The sequence below is a fragment of the Engystomops pustulosus genome, chromosome 5 (genome assembly GCF_040894005.1).
Source record: "Engystomops pustulosus chromosome 5, aEngPut4.maternal, whole genome shotgun sequence".
NCBI lineage: Eukaryota > Metazoa > Chordata > Amphibia > Anura > Leptodactylidae > Engystomops > Engystomops pustulosus.
In genome coordinates, this window is record NC_092415.1 from 53,929,299 (window position 1) to 53,950,020 (window position 20,722).

At 42.5% G+C, this 20,722-nt stretch overlaps 1 protein-coding gene across 1 annotated transcript in view; it reads right to left on the minus strand.

The window, feature by feature from the left end:
- LOC140134109 (meprin A subunit beta-like) overlaps nucleotides 1-20,722 on the minus strand; it is a 50,006-nt gene that overhangs the window by 13,369 nt on the left and 15,915 nt on the right. Inside the window, exons 4-12 of the mRNA XM_072154741.1 lie at nucleotides 20,582-20,600; nucleotides 13,639-13,692; nucleotides 13,331-13,374; nucleotides 10,963-11,038; nucleotides 9,146-9,263; nucleotides 8,270-8,445; nucleotides 6,544-6,759; nucleotides 5,745-5,897; nucleotides 4,983-5,192 (exon numbers count right to left, since the gene is read on the minus strand). Of these exons, the coding sequence (XP_072010842.1) occupies nucleotides 4,983-5,192; nucleotides 5,745-5,897; nucleotides 6,544-6,759; nucleotides 8,270-8,445; nucleotides 9,146-9,263; nucleotides 10,963-11,038; nucleotides 13,331-13,374; nucleotides 13,639-13,692; nucleotides 20,582-20,600 (1,066 nt within the window). The remainder of the gene's footprint in view (nucleotides 1-4,982; nucleotides 5,193-5,744; nucleotides 5,898-6,543; nucleotides 6,760-8,269; nucleotides 8,446-9,145; nucleotides 9,264-10,962; nucleotides 11,039-13,330; nucleotides 13,375-13,638; nucleotides 13,693-20,581; nucleotides 20,601-20,722) is intronic.

Consider the following 20,722-nt stretch of genomic DNA (forward strand, 5'->3'; position numbering starts at 1 on the left):
TTCTATGGAAGTTTAATAGGAACCCATTCAATATATTGAGGCCTGAATCCCAGTTTCCACAGTACTGCCCATAAAAATTTCCACTCAATGCTGTCAAAGGCTTCGGCAGTGTCATATGAGAACCACCCTGCCAGTCCTCCCACCCCCCTCACCCTGGATGTTTAAGTACAGTCATCTAATGTTGACCGATGTGGATCTATCTGGCATGAATCCAGATTGGTCTGTGTAAATTAGGAAGGTAATGACCCCAAGAAGACGATTTGCTAAGACTTTGGCCAGTCTCTTAATATCCACAAGATGCAATGAAATTGGACGAAGTCATTCCTTGCCTGGTTTTGGCACCAAACCCCCTATTGCCTCTCGCATCGACAGTGGAAGGGTGTTGTGTAACTTTGATGCCAGTGCATCTTCCAACTCCTCCAATGTCAGCGGGGAGTCTATACTCTCTGCGTGTTCCTGTGTTAATCTGGGCATTTCTACATCCTCTAAGTATCCCTGTATATCCGTCGTGCTATATCTGAGCTGAGGTTTATAGAACTCTTTATATATAGTATGAAAAACACCCATTATTTCCTTATCACCCTTAACTATAGAGTTATCCGGAGCCCGCATCTCTCTAACCTGTGTGTGGCCTTTTTGGGTATTAATTATGTTTGCCAATAGATGGTCAACTGCCTCTCCCTGAACAAAGTATTTTTGCTTGAGGAAGAGCCTTTTGTCCTCCGCTACTTCCAATTGGTCTTAGTCCCCACTGAGGGATTTTGCAGAAACTCTCTTTCAGTAGAGAGGACTCTCTGTTGCAAGTGGACAGCCAACTCCTTTGACTTAGTTTTGTGTCTATTGATGTGCTGCCTATATATACCCCTAATATACATCTTCGGGGCATCCTTAGAAAAAAGGACTCCATTTCGTTACAGAACAAATCCCCTTTATCCATTAATTGTATCCAAAAGGGATTCATTGTCCAGCTACCCACTTGGCACGGAACCTCAGCTGGGATAACCATTTTTACCAATACCGCAGAGTGGTCCTATACACTACGAGGCAAACACTCTACATCCAAGATGTACTTATGCATGTGCGGTGACAGCAAGATCTATTCTTGACAGTGTATTTGAGAACTGGAGTAGCACGAGTACTGTCAGGCATCCATATGCGTCACCCACCAATAGTCATACCAGTCAATCTCGTCCAGTATCCTAGTCAGGGCAGTAGGGCCACCAGAGCCCACTTGAGCACCCCTTTTAAATTTATCTTGGCCCGGAGATAGGACCATATTATAGTCTCCCACCATCAAGACCGGTATGTCTGTTCACAAATGTTAATATCTTTGTGATCACCTCACAAGTGAATGGGGGAGGAATATATAGTGCAATCAGTATTTGAGGAAACTTATAAATGGAACAATGCAAACAGACAAACCTTCCCTCAGTATCCACCAAAGAGGAAAAGCATTTAAACTGACATTTTATAGCTGATGGAGGATTTCCAACAAGGAGGAGACTACCAATGAGGAAAATATGGGGGTGGACCAGGCCAACGCAGACATAGCCAGGGCCGTATCTGCCATGAGGCGATATGAAAATCTTGCCTGAGGTGGTGAATGCCCGAGCCCTGAGTTAGGCGTCGAAATTTGGGGCCATAAAGTGGGCGATCTGGGTGGCGATTGCCGCCCGAATCGCCCACATGAAAAATCATTTGCATCTGTCTCTTTAAGAGACAGACGCGAATGAAGTACAGAGCGGTGTCGGCACAGATCCTTCTGTCCGTGCCACTCTATTGCTCTGCAGTACTCAGGCAGCATGCGATGACATCACGCAGCCTGCGTCCCTTTACACGGCACATGGCAGCCGTAGACCCGAATGCGAACCCTGGCGGGGGAGAGTGACAGGAGTCGAGGTGAGTAGATTGCTTTATTTTTTTTATAAAAGGGGGACTGTATAGAATAGAAAAGGGGGGGCTGTATATCTAAGAAAACGGGGGGCAGTATATCTAAGAAAAAGGGGCAGTATATCTAATAAAACGGGGGGCAGTATGTCTAAGAAAAGGGGGGCAGTATATCTAAAAAAAAGGGGGTCAGTTTATCTAAGAAAAGGGGGGCAGTATATCTAATAAAAAGGGGGCAGTATATCTAAGAAAAGGGGAGCTGTATATCTAAGAAAAGGGGGGCTGTATATCTAAGAAATACATATATATCATAGAATACGGGAGCTGCTTATTTTATAATAAGGGGGCTGTATATTATATAATATAGGAGGTGAGCTGGATATTATATAACTGGGGGTGGCTTTTAACCATAATTTAACTACACATTATATAATCAAGGTGGGCTGTATATAATATAACTTGTGGGTGAAGGGTTATATGGGAGGGGGCTGTATCTTATATAAATATAGGAGGTGGCTGTATTTAAAAGGGAGGGTGGTTTATATGGGGTACTGTATATAATTGAAGTGAGTGGGGCATAATTTAAATGAAATTTTGGGGCGGTAAATCTGTATATAGTTAAACGTGGGAAAATCTGGATATAGGGGTCAGATTTTAATTAAACTATAGGAGCTGCATATAATTTAATTAGGGGACAGGAGCTTTTAATATAAATTTTTAAATAAAATGAAGAAGGGATTCTATATCCACTGTGTGTGTGTGGGGGGGGGGGGGTAGAGTGGTGTGTCATGAGAGGTGTACAGTATATGATTTAGGAGGACTTTTATTTCGGTGAATATATACTGTAAGTGACTGTGGTATATTATTGGTGCAGTGCGGAGATGTAGTGCCGGGAGCTGAAGATATCTGCCAGCAAATTGAACAGTCCTGGGCGGGAGAAGATGTAATGATGTCGTCTTCCTGATGGAGCAGATCGTCACCTGTGAGGTACTAGATGTCACTATTGTCTGTGTGACTGACCGGCTAGTGGTACCACGTGTGATGTCACAGAGGGCCAGTTACTAATTTTAAGTAATGTTGTAAGCATTTTTTTTTAACAGGATGTAAATGCTTTTAAAAATGTGGAAATTCAGTGTGCCGAACATATCCTGGAAGCAGGGGAGGTCTAGTGTTGGGGCGGGGGGCGGCATTTTAATTTTCGCCTCAGGCAGCAAAAACCCTAGAATCGGCCCTGGACATAGTAGTAAACGGCAGCAACCTAATTTGAATAGTAAGTCATGTCTGTGAATCACAGATGTGCAGCACATTTAACCCTTAAAGGACTCAGGGTTTGGTCAGTGAAAAACTGACATTTTGCATCAGAGTTCAATCAGTTTTCAGTCAGAGTTTGTTCAGTGTCTCAGTTTTTCACACGCGTTTTCAATGCAATTTCAGTGCAATTTCAATGCGTTTTTCACGCGCAGAAAATGCGCGTGAAATGGACTCAGGACTGTGCTCTATCTTTTCTATAGCAATTGATGCATGAAAAACGCATTGCACTTGCAAGTGTCTCAGAGTGCGATGCGTTTTTGATGCATCTCCATAGACTTGTATGGTGCGTTTTTCACTCGCGTGACTTGCAAAAGTAGAGCATGTCGAGATTTAAACGCGCGTTAAAAAAAACGCGCGTGTGTGCGTGAAAAAAAATGCAAGTCTGAAAAGACCCATTGGTTACAATGGGTCAGACTGCAATGCAAGTTCTGTGCGTCAAAAGCACACGCAGAAAACGTGCATGAAAAACGCAAGTGTGAAAGGGGCCTAATTCAGAAAGTAAATGTTTACAGAGATGTGTGAGAGCTTGTTATCTGTGATGCAAATTGTGCTTTATAGTGGCGCCATTTAGTATTCCATGCAATGTATTGGAAAGCTGGAAAAAAAATTCCAAGTGCAGTGAAATTAAAAAATATATATTTGTGGCGTTTTCTTTTGGGCCCTGTTTTGAAGGGTTTCTTTCTGTGTGTCAAATGACACTTCCCCTTTATTATTTGGGTCTGGTGTAACAGTATATCCTGTTGTGCGAAGGGGTTAATAATGGTATACTTTTATATGTGGTTATTTTTGGTATACATTTATATGTGCAGAATATTTTTATGTGTGCTCCTTATTCATGGTAAATATTTATGTGAGTCATTGGTACTGTGAATGCATATAAATTAATAAAATGTAATTAGAGTATATGAACACAATTATTGCCATGTCTTTGGTCACTGACCTCTGACAAGAATAGACATTGTACAGCTCTTTGAATGACAGCTGTAGCCTGACTCTGCAAGACTTCCCCCTCACTAAAGACTATTTTCATATTTAATTGCACATTGTAGCTCTCTCATCAGCTTCATATAAAGGACATATATGACATCATGTGTTCTCTTATGTCATCAGTCACATGTCTATGTAGATTGTCAGGGGCAGTCCCAGGATTTCACTATATATAATAAAGTTTATTTGAATGCTCTGGGGGGTGGGGTGGATAGAGCACTAAGCAAGATGTGTCACCTGTGTCTGTCTCTACTCCCACCATCTCCCATGGGGGGATGACCATGTTCTTTCTGTATGTCTGTCTGTCTGTCTGTCTCAGTCTGTCACCCACAGATAACTAGGTGTTAGCCATTACAATGACATTACCTATGTGTATGGTATAGTCATTGCAGGAATTTTTTTACATTCATTTCAGGTATATATTTAGATGCGTAGTATTTTCGCAGGACCTTATTTACTGCTGGTAAGCCTTACTGTAAATGATTCCACAGCAATTGGCCTCTTAGATTTCATTCTTATGATTTTTTTTTTAATGGTGGAGGGGCAATTCAATTTTCCCCTCAGGATCGGGACTGAATCTGCAGGGGCTCAGTTTTGCTTGTCTGCCCAGTCCTGGGGCTAAGTGCTTAGTATTGTAAAGTGGCAGACAAAGTGCAATCGTGACACAATTGTGTTGAATGCGCATAATAAACACATACAAAATCAATTCCGAAATTATTTCTCATGCAAACCCTGACAAAAAACTTCCATAGACACAATAATATATCTGCTCCGTGGTTCTCTTTTACCTTACTTACCATTTACAGAATTAACAAATGTAAGTTTGCCTGTGGGGAAATCTTCTGTGTATTCTTTGATCCAGATATTTAGTCGGTCATTCACATTACCATTGTGGTAGTAAAAAAATTCCAGGCACTGAAATTCTCTCACTGGATAGAAGAGTCTGCTCTCAAGTGTAGCATTAACTCCAGTTTGGTCTGTGCTGGTGTTAAAGTACATAAAATAGCCTAAAGGATGTAAAAGATGTGAGATGAGTGTGACATTAAAAAAAATACATTTTATGTTCAATGCAATCTGCTAGGGACACCCCCTAGCCCCAGTGAACACCACCAAAATGCACCACCAAAAAATTGATAGAGGCTAAGCTCTGCTCCATGTAGGAAGAAAGCTGCATGTTTTAATCCAATCTGTATGAAGTTTATATATACTGTTTGCAGTAAATAGAGAATTAATATAGTTAATCAAAATTGATCCTGTTTGTTATTCACTTATTATACTTTTCTAGTACGAATAGTAACATTTTTATGTATTAACATTTTTATTCTGTTCCCTCAAAGAATGGCAGGACCATTATACAAGCTCTTATACCTCTTGTGTCACCCCCTCATCCTCATAGACTGTAAGCTCTTGTGAGCAGGGCCCTCACTCCTATTGTCCCATATGACTGTTTATACTCTGTAATGTATTATTTTATTTGTAAACGTCCCCTATGATTTGTAAAGCGCTACAGAATATGATGGCACTATATAAATAAAGATTATTATTATGACATATATTACCATTGCTTTTTCCCATGTATGTATGGTCAGTCTGTGGTCCTCCTGGTACACTGGAAACATACTGCCAATCTGTACTGTCATTCGCACTCTGAAGCATGGCACATATGTCATCAGATTCAAAGGTACAGGAATCCAGGAATGTTAAAGAAGAAGCTGTACGATGGACAATATAATGAAACATTACAATAAAAATACATAATAAATAAATTACTCACTTTCCAGTATGATCTATAGAATATGAACTGATTCACAAGTAGCATATTACAGCATGATACATCATACACCCAATGAACCCCAGTCTGACACCCGCTGTGTGAGTGGTTACAAAGAAGCTAAACACGTTTCGTATGTTTGGATCCCCACAAACATATCATTTCTCCAGTGCTATATTTCCGTGCTGTATGAATTCGAATTTGGGTGGTTCTACAACCTTATGTAACGTATCCGTATAAAATACGGTGGGGGCTGGAAATGATGGATGGCTGACACAATGCACGTCTCACTGGTTCTACAAACTGTATGTATATACGGCAGCATTTGGTGCACAGCCGTATGCAGCACATATGCAACCCGCATTTTACACATTTCCAAAGACTTCTATGGGGCATATGGAATGGAAATACATGAGGAAATAGGACATGATCTATGTTATTATATGGCTTGCTTATTGTATGGTGGACATTACAGACATGTAATTGAATGGACTTATTGTCCATATACTGGTATATACACCCGTTTTCATACGTTCGTGTGAATGCAATCTAAGAGCTATAAAAAAGTAATCTGAATTTCTACTTACAGCAATTGTAGAGTCGATTCAATTTTAAAGCATCATTGGCACTTAAATCCATTTGTTTTCCAATGATGTTATTGAACACATTATTTTTAGTTTGAAGTGTTGCATTACCAGTAGAAAACGCTGTCCTGCCATAATGCATGACTGATGTATAGTCATACGGAACATCTAGGAACGAGGTCTGTTTATCACTATATGAGAGAAAGTTGGAACTGAGACCTTCAAAACAAACAAAAGAATGGCTGTAAATGCTGAATACTGCATTTCCCTAAATGGTTCTATTGTCATATATGGCTGATGAGTAACATAACTTCTCTTTCTAACTAATATGTGTAAAATGAGCTTCATACATAGGAACAAAGTATGGAGGGCAAAGAGGCTGCAGTTTATCTGATTTGTGTTGCTTGCCACCACAGCCTCATAAGAAACCAACTTTTCGAATGGCATATGGTAGACTGGGGGAGTTATTACATTAGGTCCCACAAGCTTCCAGTTTTCTCATTGTTTTAGTACAAGTCATTAACATAAATATATACATTAACATAATATATCTTAGAGAAAAGTTCTTCTTTCTCCAGAAATTGTCTCTGGGGACAATTATCCCAACTTTTCCTAACTCATTCATTACTAACTGATTTTCACTCTAAAATAAGTGCTGAATTCTGTCTTGCAGGCCAGACAGACAGAAGCTCATGTTGGTGTCAGATTACAACTTTATGGGGATGGGAGATAAAGGAGTGCAACATCCCCAACAGGGCCTAACAATATATGGGGGCAGATGTGAACCAGGAGAAGAGTGGTTGGCTTGATTGCAACACAGCTGTGGATGTTACAGTAGCATAGTCCTGGTGTAGGCCTCTTCTACACCCATCAGGATCAGCAGGGTGAAGAAAGAAGGGGAGGGCACATGGTAACAAGGTTCTCCCTGGGGCAGTCCCAGTGTGTGTAATGGTACAGAGACTCGCACGTTGAACAAAGATGGTGAAAAATATTTAACTCACATGCTGTCCATTTTCTGATCCTCCTTGAGATTGTTCTACTCCTTCATTGGAGTCCAGCTGTGTTTAGTTAAACTGAGCGGACTTGATTGGGAATAGCATACACCTGTCTATATAAAACACTGCCACATTGTAACAGATAATCAGACACTATACAGCCTCAGGGCTGACAAAAACCTTAGGCTGTCAAAGCAAAAGATCGCCCCTTGCCGATGATGTCACAAGGAGCGACAGTCAAAGCCAAGGTGGTGGCGCCTGCATGTCACCGGCTTTTCACTGCTGTCGACAGCTTTGCCGGTCGCCGATCGTGGAAGTTAACAATGGATGTTTGCTGCAAAATGCAGCAAACACTCACAGTGTATGGAGATGGCTCAATATGTGAGCCCTCTCCGAACACCATCAATTAAAGTTGACTTTAGAAGGAAGGATGATTACAGAACGAAATGCCTGAACAAACACCCTCTCTAGTCATTAAATGGAAACCTAGTATTAACATAGGATATTTAAGCATGAAGATAAGAAGGAGGATGGCTCTTTAAGGAAGCACTAGAAAAAACAGTAGAGACCCTAACTGCAATGAAATTTTTGCTTCTGGATTTCGTATAGGAAGCACTATGCCTTGGTGATATTAGAGAACTTTTAAATTATTATTTTAGATTATTTTAGTATACATATACACTATATTTAAAAAACATTTTATATTTAGAGTATTGCCGTTTTTAAAGGCTTACCATACTCAATATTTTCCCAAAAGATGGTCACATAATCATCCCTGTCAGATCGTGACTGCTCGTGATAGAACCCCAGTGCATGGAGGAATTCATGTTGAACGATTTCTACTGTATCGCAACCATAGCCAATAGAAAGCTGCTGTTTTCCATTCTGCATTCCAATAAATGAATAACACCTAAAGAAAGATATATCAAATATATAGTAACACATGAATATTGATTATTACGCATGTGATTTAATGGATTCCTTCATGTGGAAAATAATCGCAAATCACCACAAAAAAATTATTTCTTAGTTGTACTGTTACTTAATGAGAAGAAGGAGCTTTAAAACAGATTATATTCTTACTTTATGTAGCATAGGATATGTGACCACATCAGTGATACCACCAACAAGAACACGTAGAACAATAGTGACCACACACTTTTTGAGCGGTGGTGCTTAATGTAGGATTCTCAATCCACATTCAATCCACAGTCACCAGACCTTAACCCAATCAGCATGGTTTGGGATCAGCTAGACCACAGAGTGTGGCAAAAGAGCCAACAAGTGCTAAGCATCTCTGGGAACCATTTCAGGTGACTACCTCTTGAAGCTTATCAAGAGAATGGCAAGTGTGTGCAAAGCAGTAATCAAAGCTAAATGTGGCTACTTTGAAGAGCCTAGAGTATAAGACACTTTTTGTTGAGTATATAACTCCACATGTGTAATTCATAGTTTTGAAGCCCTCAGTGGGAATCTACAATTTATATAGTCATGAAAATACAGAAAACTCTTTGAGAAGGTGTTTCCAAACTTTTGGTCTGTACTGTATGTTCTTTAAAAATGTTTATAAATTAAAAAAGGATTCATAAATCCATAAATGCTTTACTTACCCACCACCAAGAAATACAGATACATAGTTTTTTTCACCATTCCAGGGTTTAAAGTCAATACAACTCTTCAGTCGGTAGCGCTCAAACGCTTTAAGAATTACACCCTTTGCATTAATGTCTTAAAAAGATAAAAAAGATTAAACATGAATTGTATGTAAAGTACATGGAGGGGGCAATGGGCCAATTATTTATTCAAATAAATCAATGACAGAGATTTACTGTTAATCGAATCATTCTAGTTTTTTCACATGTTCCCCAAAGAGGACTAATCCCACACAAAAAACAACTGGTAAGGCAGATTTTAGTTAGCATGTTATTAAAGGTGCAGGTCCTTGGCCAAATCCAACATACACCTTGTAGAGGATCCTGCTTCTGGATCCTTAGAGTGTAGAGGTTTCAGTACAGGTGTTGTGCCTGCAAAGATTCGATACAAATGACCTATCATGTAGATAGGTCATCAGTATCAATGATTGATCAGGGACAGTAAAACCCCCTTACAGGGGTTGTACCACAAATGACAGTTATCCATAGATGCATAAATACTTTTCGAGAGCCATCTTAATTTAGACTTTATATTAGCTTAACACTATGCTCCACGCACACAAATGTAGCTGACTCTTGTTCATCCTTAGATTCAGCCTTCATGCACATAAACATATTTATCACATTTGTGCTAGATGCTGTTTTCACGCTGTTTTAGCCTGAGAGAAAAAATTAGGGCATTTCCTATTTATTGCCACATTTGTGACCCTGTCCTCTTAGAAATCTACGGGAACATAAAAAATACCGTATCCACAAAAACGGGTGACATACAGAACTTTTTTCAGACATACAGCTCAGAAAATGAAAGCATACTGAAGATGTGACCACAAAAAAAGAGTTCTGAGGTTTGTGGCCACAGCAAAAAATATTAGTGTGCAGTTGGCCTCAGACTGAGGTGAATTTGTTTGTAAAGAGTAGTCCTACAGTCTGATCTACGAAAAAAATGCATCATGTGGACTACAGTCCACCCACTTAAACTATGCTTGGGTCCAGAAAGCCTAATTCTGATTAAAAACACATAATTACTTTTAAATATTACAGATTTACAATACTCTAATTTGGGTGTGAAAATGTACTCAAGAGTTGATCAAGCACAACATGGTCAATGAGATACAAATGTGATATGATTAAAATACAAATGTAGAGTAAGTGTGTAATAATCATGAGAAGGAAGAATATGGCTTTACTATATAATGGTCTCTGTGTTAGCTGGTCATAAAGGAAGTGTCCTAGGAATGTTACCATATATGGTTACGAACAGGGCCAAAAGATGAATTTGAAGCACAATGTAACTCTATAGGAGTGTAGTCTTTAAAAGTGACTCTGTCCAAGGGGGGTGGGACTTTTAGCATTTTACATACACACCAAGCTCTCACTCACAGGTCAACATATGGAGGAAATTTAAGGACACAAGATGTGGATGAAGAGATGGAAGAAGAAAGACCAACAGAAGATGATGAAACCTTCACCAGAACATCATTCAAGGACTGACTGACTGTAACACATGACTAATAATCTGCACAAGCATTCTGTATTTTGCAACCTGGAAGACGACAATAAACGTAACTTTTTTTTAATAATTACTGAATTCACCTAAGTAAGGTATTTTTGGAAGAACATACTAAAGGACACAGAAATTAATATTCAATACGATATTTCTAACATTTACTATTATTAATATAATAATTATTCAAGTCATTATTATATTTATAATTATATTATTATTATTATTTCACAACTAATTATAATATAAGGTATTCTTATAATCTACTTACCAAGGCTGTCTTCTAAGTAGTATGGGACTACTAGTGGCCATCTATATTGTGAACCAATAATTGTGTTTCTCTCTTTCTAGGGTAACAAAAATAGCAATTATTGCAAAATACTCTTAATTCTAATCTTAATTAAAAAAAAAGAGCTGAATCTAAAATGGTGCAGTAAATAAAAAGATGCAGGTGCAACCTGTATTTGCCTCTATCTTTGGAGACCATGGCCAACATTTATGTCTGATAACGTACAAACTTCTTGCACATGTTTTTATATAGTGTTTTGTGTTGCCGCTGCACTGTGTACGACAAGAAGGTGGCGTGCTTTGTCCTACCGCGCGCCACAATTCTGTCTGCAGCACAATTCTGCAGCATAAACAAAGTACACCAAAAAAAAAAAAGTGTATTCTGCCAGAGCAATGCAGGGGGCCCCAGGTTTATAAAGAAGGAGTGTCTGGCGCCCTCTGCACAATACACAGGTACATAGTACAGGCACATAGTACAGTTTGCACTATTTTTGATAAATCTGAGCCCATGTCTTCTTTTTGGCCTGGTAAAAGTTTTTTGCCTTTGCCTCTCAGGATTCCTGAAGTCACAGCATTTTTATTTTTTATGTGCCTTGTGCAAGAGCCTGTTTTTTTCCTTTAGTACTATATTGCAGTTTATACATTGTATGTCTGTTTACAATCTATGTTTATACACTGTATTGATAACATAAAAGTACAATTACACATACTGAGATTTTTTACAGTTCTTCTGTAGAAGTAGAAAAATATGAAACCGATATAACAAAACAACTTGTTCTGATAAAACAAGCTTGTACATAGCTTTATTGCTGGAAAAATCTAAATGTTAAAGGTCTTAGGAGACAATTACCTCTTTGCTTTTTTAACCCCTTCAGGACATAACGAGTTTTGAACTTTTGAACACTTTAACTTACCAAAATGATTTTTTTGATTGTTTGTTCATTAAACATTGTACTTCATGTTGGTGGTAAATTTTGGTTGTTATGTTTTGCGGTTATTTATTAAAAAAAAAATTGGCTAATTTATTTGAGAAATGTATCAATTTCAAAAAACTCTGACCGCAGGTGTTACATTGGGGTATCAGCTGTTAGTTACAGCTGATACCCTATGTATACTGATGATGTGCCAGCTCTTATTACAAGCTGAACCAGCATCTGCTCAACAGTAAATATATCCGTGCATACAGTGTCAATTGCTAGAGCTCAGTGGCGGATATATGCGCGCTGATCGGCAAGAGGTTAGGAAAGTGATTTTATTATCCAAAGCTTAAAAAAATGAAATAAATGTAATTATATATTCGGTATAACTATAACTTAGCACAGAGAATAAAGATATCTTGTTATTTATCAATTAACAACCAATAACAGTATCTCAGCTTTTTTTCATTTCTCCCCAGAAAGAGTTAAACAATAAGTTCCCTAAGTCATCATTATTAAATAAAAAAAGGCATTGTTCATGTAGTGCAACAAAGGAAGATTATGAAAAAGGAAGTCATAGTTTAAACAATTTATACTTACAGGTCAGGCTTTACAACTTAATATAAGAACATGTTTTCATTAGGTATTAAATGCCAGGTTCCCAGAGAAAAACTTTTTTTAAAATATACTAATTAGCACCGGGCACTCCTGTATATGTTGCACGGGCTGCCTGTCACTAATTCATCTCATAATTATGCATGCCTCCTTTCATTTAGAGCCACTCCCTCCCACCTCTCTGCATGAGAGCTGGTGAAGTCTCGCGCATGCGCTGTTTTCATCCCTATAAGGCAGCCACATCTGCCGGTTTACTTTTGCAAGAGTTCCCAAGACGTCAGTGGTGGGGGGAGTCGGTGTAAAAGAAAGCACAGAGGTATGCATAATTATGAGATGAAGGAGCGCCGGGCAGCCCATGCTAGACTGGACCGTTGCACCCACTGCTCATTAGCATATTTTAAAAAGTGGTTTTCTTCGGGATCCTGGCATTTAAAGCCTAATAAAAACATGTTCCGCTATATAGTTATGCCTGACCGGTAATTATATATAGTATAAATCATGTCTACCTAAGTGGTAGTTTTCCTTTAAGGCCCAAAACAGTCTGATCACTAAGGAGATAATAAGTCATACGATAAACCTGTGACCTACAAGGTCAATGACTTCAATGGACTATGGACTGTTGCACAGTACTTTCTGCTTATTGTTCAAATAAAGTTAAACCAATTTGAGGTAACCACCTAAAATTGCTCTTAGAAATGATTTTCTAAGGAGATGGTATTGTAAAAGATATGAATATTATATAATGGAAACTGCAGCAAAAAAAGGGAAAAAAATAAAATAATAATGTTTAAAATATAAATGTAAATAAAGAACACTTACTGAATCATGTATAATGTCTCCTTCAAATAAATCCAAGCCAGAGGCTAAAACAAAACCAGAAGAGCATGTAAATAAAGACGTGTTAACCTACCTACCTACCTCCAACTTTTTTTAGATTGAAATGTCAACAAGGGGTGTAAGCTCCAAAGGCATCCAAAGCAAAATCTGTATCAGGTCCACAAACTAGAATGTCTGATTTATATTATTGGTTTCTTTTTGGGAGGGGTCACCATAAGGCTTCTGTGTCCAGGTTTAACCATATTCTCTGCTCCCCATCTATTGATGCTGCTGTTGTCTGTTTTACATACCTAGATTTATGCCAGGAATGTCCGTGTGGTCCGGAAGAAGACTTCCATTTTCTTCTAAAGGAAACATAAAAAACAAAAATATTACAGGTTGCTTTAAATATACCTCCTGCTGTATACAGTATGAAGATTGCAAAAGTAGTATTTCAGGGACCCTAAAAATGCCTGTCATATGCACTCATTTTCCTTACCATGTCAGCCATCTTACTGCATCTCCAAGGTCACTGCCAAGACTATGCAGAGTGCAGTTGAACAAAGACACAAAAAGACTAAATTAAGCCTCTAGATTCTGAGTTGTATATAATTCTCATTTAAGCTAAATTTACACGGCGAGCACATGTCGGCGCCGGGGAGAGGAGAAGGGGGGTGAGCGCTGCTCACCCCTGTCTCTCTCCATAGAGAAACATGGGACTCAGTGGTCAGGTTTCGTTATGTGTATGGGTAATATTTGGGATTTGGATGTGTTCATTTTATAGTAGGATATATGAGTGTACTCTGATATTGTTTCATATAATGCGGGTAGGGAGTCAGCAGGCTTGCTTAATGTTAATATGATATCGTCAGCAAAGAGAGCGATTTTAAATTCTTTTGGTCCTATTTATAGATGAGCGAGCACTAAAATGCTCGGGTGCTCGTTATTCGAGACGAACTTTTCCCGATGCTCGAGTGCTCGTCTCGAATAACGAACCCCATTAAAGTCAAATGGAGACTCGAGCATTTTTCAAGGGGACCAAGGGTCTGCACAGGGAAGCTTGGCCAAACACCTGAAAACCTCAGAAAATGATGGAAACACCACGGAAATGGACAGGAAACAGCAGGGGCAGCATGCATGGATGCCTCTGAGGCTGTGTAATCGCACCATTATGCCAAAATTATGGGCAACAGCATGGCGATGACAGAGTGACCGAATGAGGCTAGATAGCATCTAAAACATCCAATAATTGACCCTGACACTATAGAAGACGGCATGCAGAGGCAGCGGCAGCAGTGGCAGGCTAGAGAGTGGCATGGCGACATACCCCAAATGGACTCAGGCTTCAAACCAATGGGTGGCAGAGAAAAACCAAAGGAGGTGAGCAAGAAGCGCTGAAATGATTTCCTATGTGAACAAAAGGTTGACGGTATATTTAGTCGATAACACAGCATGGTGGCGACATAGTGACCAAGTTCCATAACGTATCTGGTGAAAAACCCGAAAAATTAGCCTGACACAGCTCGTTTGATAAGGGGACGACATGTGGAGGCAGCCATGGAGACGACTTCCATGATTAAGAGTGACAGTATGGGGCATCCATATTGCGCTGCTATGATTGAAACTTCAGGTCTCCAGCATGGCGGCGACAGATGGGCCAAGTTCCACTATGTATCTGGTGAAACACCTGAAAATTCTGCCTGACACAGCTCGTTTGATAAGGGGATGATGTGCTGTATATCCTCTCGCGCTCCAGCGTCTGGGGTATAGACAGTTGAAAGTTGCGCATGGAGACATTGGTGGACGCTGTGGAGGATCGTGGAGGCGAAATGGACAGGAAACAGCAGGGGCAGTATGCATGGATGCCTATGAGGCTGCCTAATCTTGGGATGGAGCTGGCGGTCCGCTGCCAGACGAGCTTTCGCCTGTCCAAGCCCCTGTCAGCTCCTCCCCACCCAAAATGGGCCTGGGGGCCAGAAGCGTTTACTTTGAAAAAATTATAATTTTCAAAGGAGGCGGGGGCTACAAACAGCACTTCTAAGAACCTTTTGTATGAGATCAAGTGTAGTACTGTTCTTATAAGTTTTGGTTATGGCAGGTGAGGGGAATGTAAACAGATGCGCAAGAAGCAATGAAATAATATCGGTAAATGATAAAAGTTTGCCAGTATATTATGTGGATAACACAGCAGGGTGGCGACAAAGTTAACAAGTTTGATGTGGAAGCCATGAAAACAACCCAAAATTCTGCCTGACACAGCTCGTTTGCTAAGGGGACGATGTATGGAGGCAGCTATATGGACGACTTTGGGAGGCAGCTATGGAGATGATGTGTGGAGGTAGCAATGGAGACAACGTGTGGAGACAGCTATAAAGACGACGTGTGGAGGCTGCTATGGAGACAATTTAATTTGGATAGTGCCTGTATGTGGCAGTCCAAAAAAGTTTTCAAACCAGAGGAGCAGGTAGGTGGTCCTCCAGAAAAATTAAATACATAGAGTACTAAAGCTAGAGCCAGTTTCCTCTGCTTTAGTGTACAAAGAGGAGGAGAAGGAGGAAAATGAGGAGGAGTAGTGCATACATTATTCAGGATGAGCTTCTTTCACCTGGTGGAGAATGGAAATCCTGAGAATCCAGGCTTTATTCAACTTGATAAGCGTCAGCCTGGTGTGTACGCTTATCGGTGATGATGCCACCAGCTGCACTGAAAACCCGCTCAGACAACACGCTAGCGGCAGGGCAGGCAAGAACCTCCAAGGCATACAGCGCCAGTTCGTGCCACATGTCCAGCTTTGAAACCCAGTAGTTGTAGGGAGCTGTGTGATCATTTAGGACGATGGTATGGTCAGCTACGTACTCCCTCACCATCTTTCTGTAAAGATCAGCCCTACTCTGCCGAGACTGGGGACAGGTGACAATGTCTTGCTGGGGTGACATAAAACTGGCAAAGGCCTTGTAAAGCGTACCCCTGCCAGTGCTGGACAAGCTGCCTGCTCGCCTACTCTCCCTCGCTACTTGTCCCGCAGAAGTACGCCCTCTGCCGCTAGCGCTGTCAGAAGGGAAATACTGTTTCAGCTTGTGCGACAAGGCCTGCTGGTATTCATGCATTCTTACACTCCTTTCCTCTCCAGGGATGAGAGTGGAAAGATTTTGCTTGTACCGTGGGTCCAGGAGAGTGAATACCCAGTAATCGGTGCTGGAATAAATTCTTTGAACGCGAGGGTCACGGGATAGGCAGCCTAGCATGAAATCTGCCATATGCGCCAGAGTCCCAACTCGCAAGAATTCACTCCCCTCACTGTCCTGACTGTCCATTTCCTCCTCCTCCAACTCCTCCAACTCCTCTTCTTCTGCCCATACACGCTGAACAGTGAAGGACTGAGCAATGGTCCCCTCTTCTGTCTCGCCAACATTCTCCTCCTCTTCCTCCTAATCCTCCTCCACCTCCTCCGATATGCGCTGAGAAACAGACCTGAGGGTGCTTTGGCTATCAACAAGGGAATCTTCTTCCCCCGTCTCTTGTGACGAGCACAAAGCTTCTGACTTCATGCTGACCAGAGAGTTTTTCAACAGGCCAAGCAGCGGGATGGTGAGGCTGATGATGGCGGCATCGTCACTGACCATCTGTGTTGACTCCTCAAAGTTACTCAGCACCTGACAGATATCAGACATCCACTTCCACTCCTCATTGTAGACTTGAGGAAGCTGACTGACCTGACTACCAGTTCTGGTGGAAGTTGACATCTGGCAGTCTACAATCTCTCTGTGCTGCTGGTAAACTCTGGATAACATGGTTAATGTTGAATTCCACCTCGTGGGCACGTCGCGCAACAGTCGGTGAGCGGGCAGTTGGAGGCGGCGCTGCGCTGCCCTGAGAGTGGCAGCATCTGTGCTGGATTTCCTGAAATGCGCACAGATGCGGCGCACCTTGTGAGCAAATCAGACAGATTGGGGTATGTCTTGAGGAACCGCTGAACTATGAGATTTAACACATGGGCCTGTCATGGCACATGTGTCAGTCTGCCGAGTTGCCAAGCCGCCACCAGGTTACGGCCGTTGTCACACACAACCATGCCTGGCTTCAGGTTCAGCCGTGCCAGCCACAGATCAGTCTACACCGTGATGCCCTTTAATAGCACTTGGGTTGGTGTGCCTTTTATCGCCTAGGCTCAGCATTTTGAGCACCGCCTGCTGTCGTGCCTAGAGCTACCGACTGATGGCGCCATGCCCACAGATGGTAATTCGGAGGAGGAGGAGGCATAGTAGGCCTGAGAGACCTGGACCAAGGTAGGCCCCGCAATCCTTGGCGTCGGCAGTATATGACCAGCCCCAGGGTCAGAATCGGTCCCAGCCTCCACCAAGTTAACCCAATGTGCCGTCAGCGATATACAGTGACCCTACCCGGCAGCACTCGTCCACGTGTCCATGATCAGGTGGACCTTGTCAGAAACGGCGTTGATCAGGGAACGGATAATGTTGTCTGACACGTGCTGGTGCAGGGCTGGGACGGCACATCGGGAAAAGTAGTGGCGGCTGGGGACCGAATACCGAGGGGCGGCCGCCGCCATGAGGTTGCGAAAGGCCTCAGTCTCTACCAGCCTATAGGGCAGTATCTCCAGGCTAAGTAGTTTGGAGATGTGGACGTTGAGGGCTTGGGTGTGTGGGTGGGTTGCACTGTACTTCCTCTTGCGCTCCAGCGTCTGGGGTATGGAGGGCTGAACGCTGCGCATGGAGACATTGGTGGATGCTGTGGAGGATCGTGGGGGCGAAGGTGTGGTTTTCGCACGGGAGGTGTTTGGGCCGGGGTCCTGGGCAGGGGGTTGACTAGCAGAGGCAGCAGATGACACAGGGGAAGGATGCCCGGCCGGAGGTGAACGGGGAAGTGTGCCCGGCCGGAGGTGAACGGCCTTGGTTCCATTGAGTGGGGTGTTTAGCATTCATATGCCTGCGCATACCGGTGGTGGTTAAGCTAGTAGTGGTGGAACCCCTGCTGATCCTGGTTTGGCACAGGTTGCACACCACAGTCCGTCGGTCATCCGGTGTTTCTCTAAAGAACCTCCAGACTTCCGAAAATCTAGCCCTTGCCACGGGAGCTTGACTACGTGAAACATTTGGCGCTGATGCACCAGCTCTGGCCCTGCCTCTCCGTCTCGCCCCACCACTGCCTCTTCCAACCTGTTCTCGTCGAGGTCTCGCCTCCGTCTCAGAAGCCCTGTGTTCACCCGGCCTATCAACCCAGCTTGGGTCTGTCACCTCATCATCCTCCGATCCCTCAGTCTGCTCCCCCCTCGGACTTCCTGCCCTACGGGCTGTCATGGTCTGTGCGACGCCGGCCCGTGCGGAGCTGTCACCGCGGCCGGACTGGGAGCAGCGTCGGGGCATCGGAGAGGTGAGTTTAATTTGTTTTTATTTTTATGTACTGGGCTGGCGCTGTATCCCGGGGGCAGGGGCTGTATCCCGGGGGCAGGGGCTGTATCCCGGGGGCAGGGGCTGTATCCCGGGGGCAGGGGCTGTATCCCAGGGGCAGGGGCTGTACACTGGGGCTATGGGCTGGCAGGCTGTATTCTGGGGCTATGAGCTGGAAGGCTGTATACTGGGGCTATGGGCTGGCAGGCTGTATACTGAGGCTATGGGCTGTATACTGAGGCTATGGGCTGTATTCTGGGGCTAAGGGCTGTATACTGGGGCTACGGGCTGTATACTGGGGCTACGGGCTGTATACTGGGGCTAAGGGCTGTATACTGGGGCTACGGGCTGTATACTGGGGCTACGGGCTGTATACTGGGGCTACGGGCTGTATACTGGGGCTACGGGCTGTATACTGGGCCTACGGGCTGTATTCTGGGACTACGGGCTGCGAGCTGGCAGGGTGTATGCCGGGGCTGCGTGCTGGCTGGCTGTATGCCGGGGCTGCGGGCTGGCAGGCTATATACCGGGGCTGTGGGCTTTCTGGCTGTATACCGGGGCTGTGGGCTTTCTGGCTGTATACCGGGGCTGTGGGCTTTCTGGCTGTATACCGGGGCTGTGGGCTTTCTGGCTGTATACCGGGGCTGTGGGCTTTCTGGCTGTACACTGGGGCAGTGGCTGTATACTGGGCGGATACATATATATATATACTACAGTGGGCTGGATGTATACTGGCGTGGCACGCTGACTGTATACTGGGGGTGCTGGCTACTAGTAATAGTAGCTATATTCCTGTGCATAGGGGCAGGATTATAGGAGTTATATTCTTGTACATAGGGGGCAGTATTATAGTAGTTATATTCTTGTACATAGGGGCAGTATTATAGTAGATATATTCCTGTACATAGGGGGCAGGATTATAGTAGTTATATTCTTGTACATAGGGGGCAGTATTATAGTAGTTATATTCCTGTACATAGGGGCAGTATTATAGTAGATATATTCATGTACACAGGGGGCAGTATTATAGTAGATATATTCCTGTACACAGGGGGCAGTATTATAGTAGTTATATTCCTGTACATAGGGGGCAGAATTATAGGAGTTATATTCTTGTACATAGGGGGCAGTATTATAGTAGTTATATTCTTGTACATAGGGGGCAGTACTACAATATATTTTACTTAGGGGCAGTAGTATTATAGTAGTTACATTCTTGTTTATTGGAGAAGGTATTTTAGTATGTTTTAGTATCTATTAACAGTTTGTATGGAGTTTAGTAACTCCACCCACATCACAAGGCCACGCCTACTTGTTTTGACCCCGCCCACAGAATGGGGCCACTTTTACAGTTTTTTCCAGGGCCACTTTAAATTCCCAGTCTGCCCCTGGTTTCAGCTAATTATCTGGAGGAGCTGTTCTCACATGTGGCTGATCAGCTCAGCAGCCAGGCCACGCCCCAGCACACCCTTATTTCTTTCAGCAGCGAGGGGGTTAGTTGAAGATTGGTGGGGATCTCATTGATGACACCAACACCAATAACGAGAAACAGGGTCCCTATTACCCCATTAGGGAGACAACAGCAGTTTTTCAGACACATATTACTTCCTTTTCACTTCTGAAAGTCCCAAAGCCAAGTGAAGTGCAGCACAAAGCAGTCTTGAGCAGTTCCATTGTGTTCCATGTCCTACACAAACACTGCACTATTCACATGATGGTACAAGAGATCCTAATCTACAACTTAACCTCTGTCTGGTGGAAACATTACCTGTAACTTTACACATCAGCTTCAGAGTCACTGTAGTAACAAGTGTGTATGGATGATATAACAAAAATGTAAAAAACTTACCATAAATTTGTTGAAAAGGCTGAAATAAAAACATATATGCATTATTATAGCAAACTTAGAATATACATGTAATCTATCAAGGACTCCTCTGTATCATGATGTGTTAATAATGGAAGTTACCACGCATTGCTAGATTTGTCA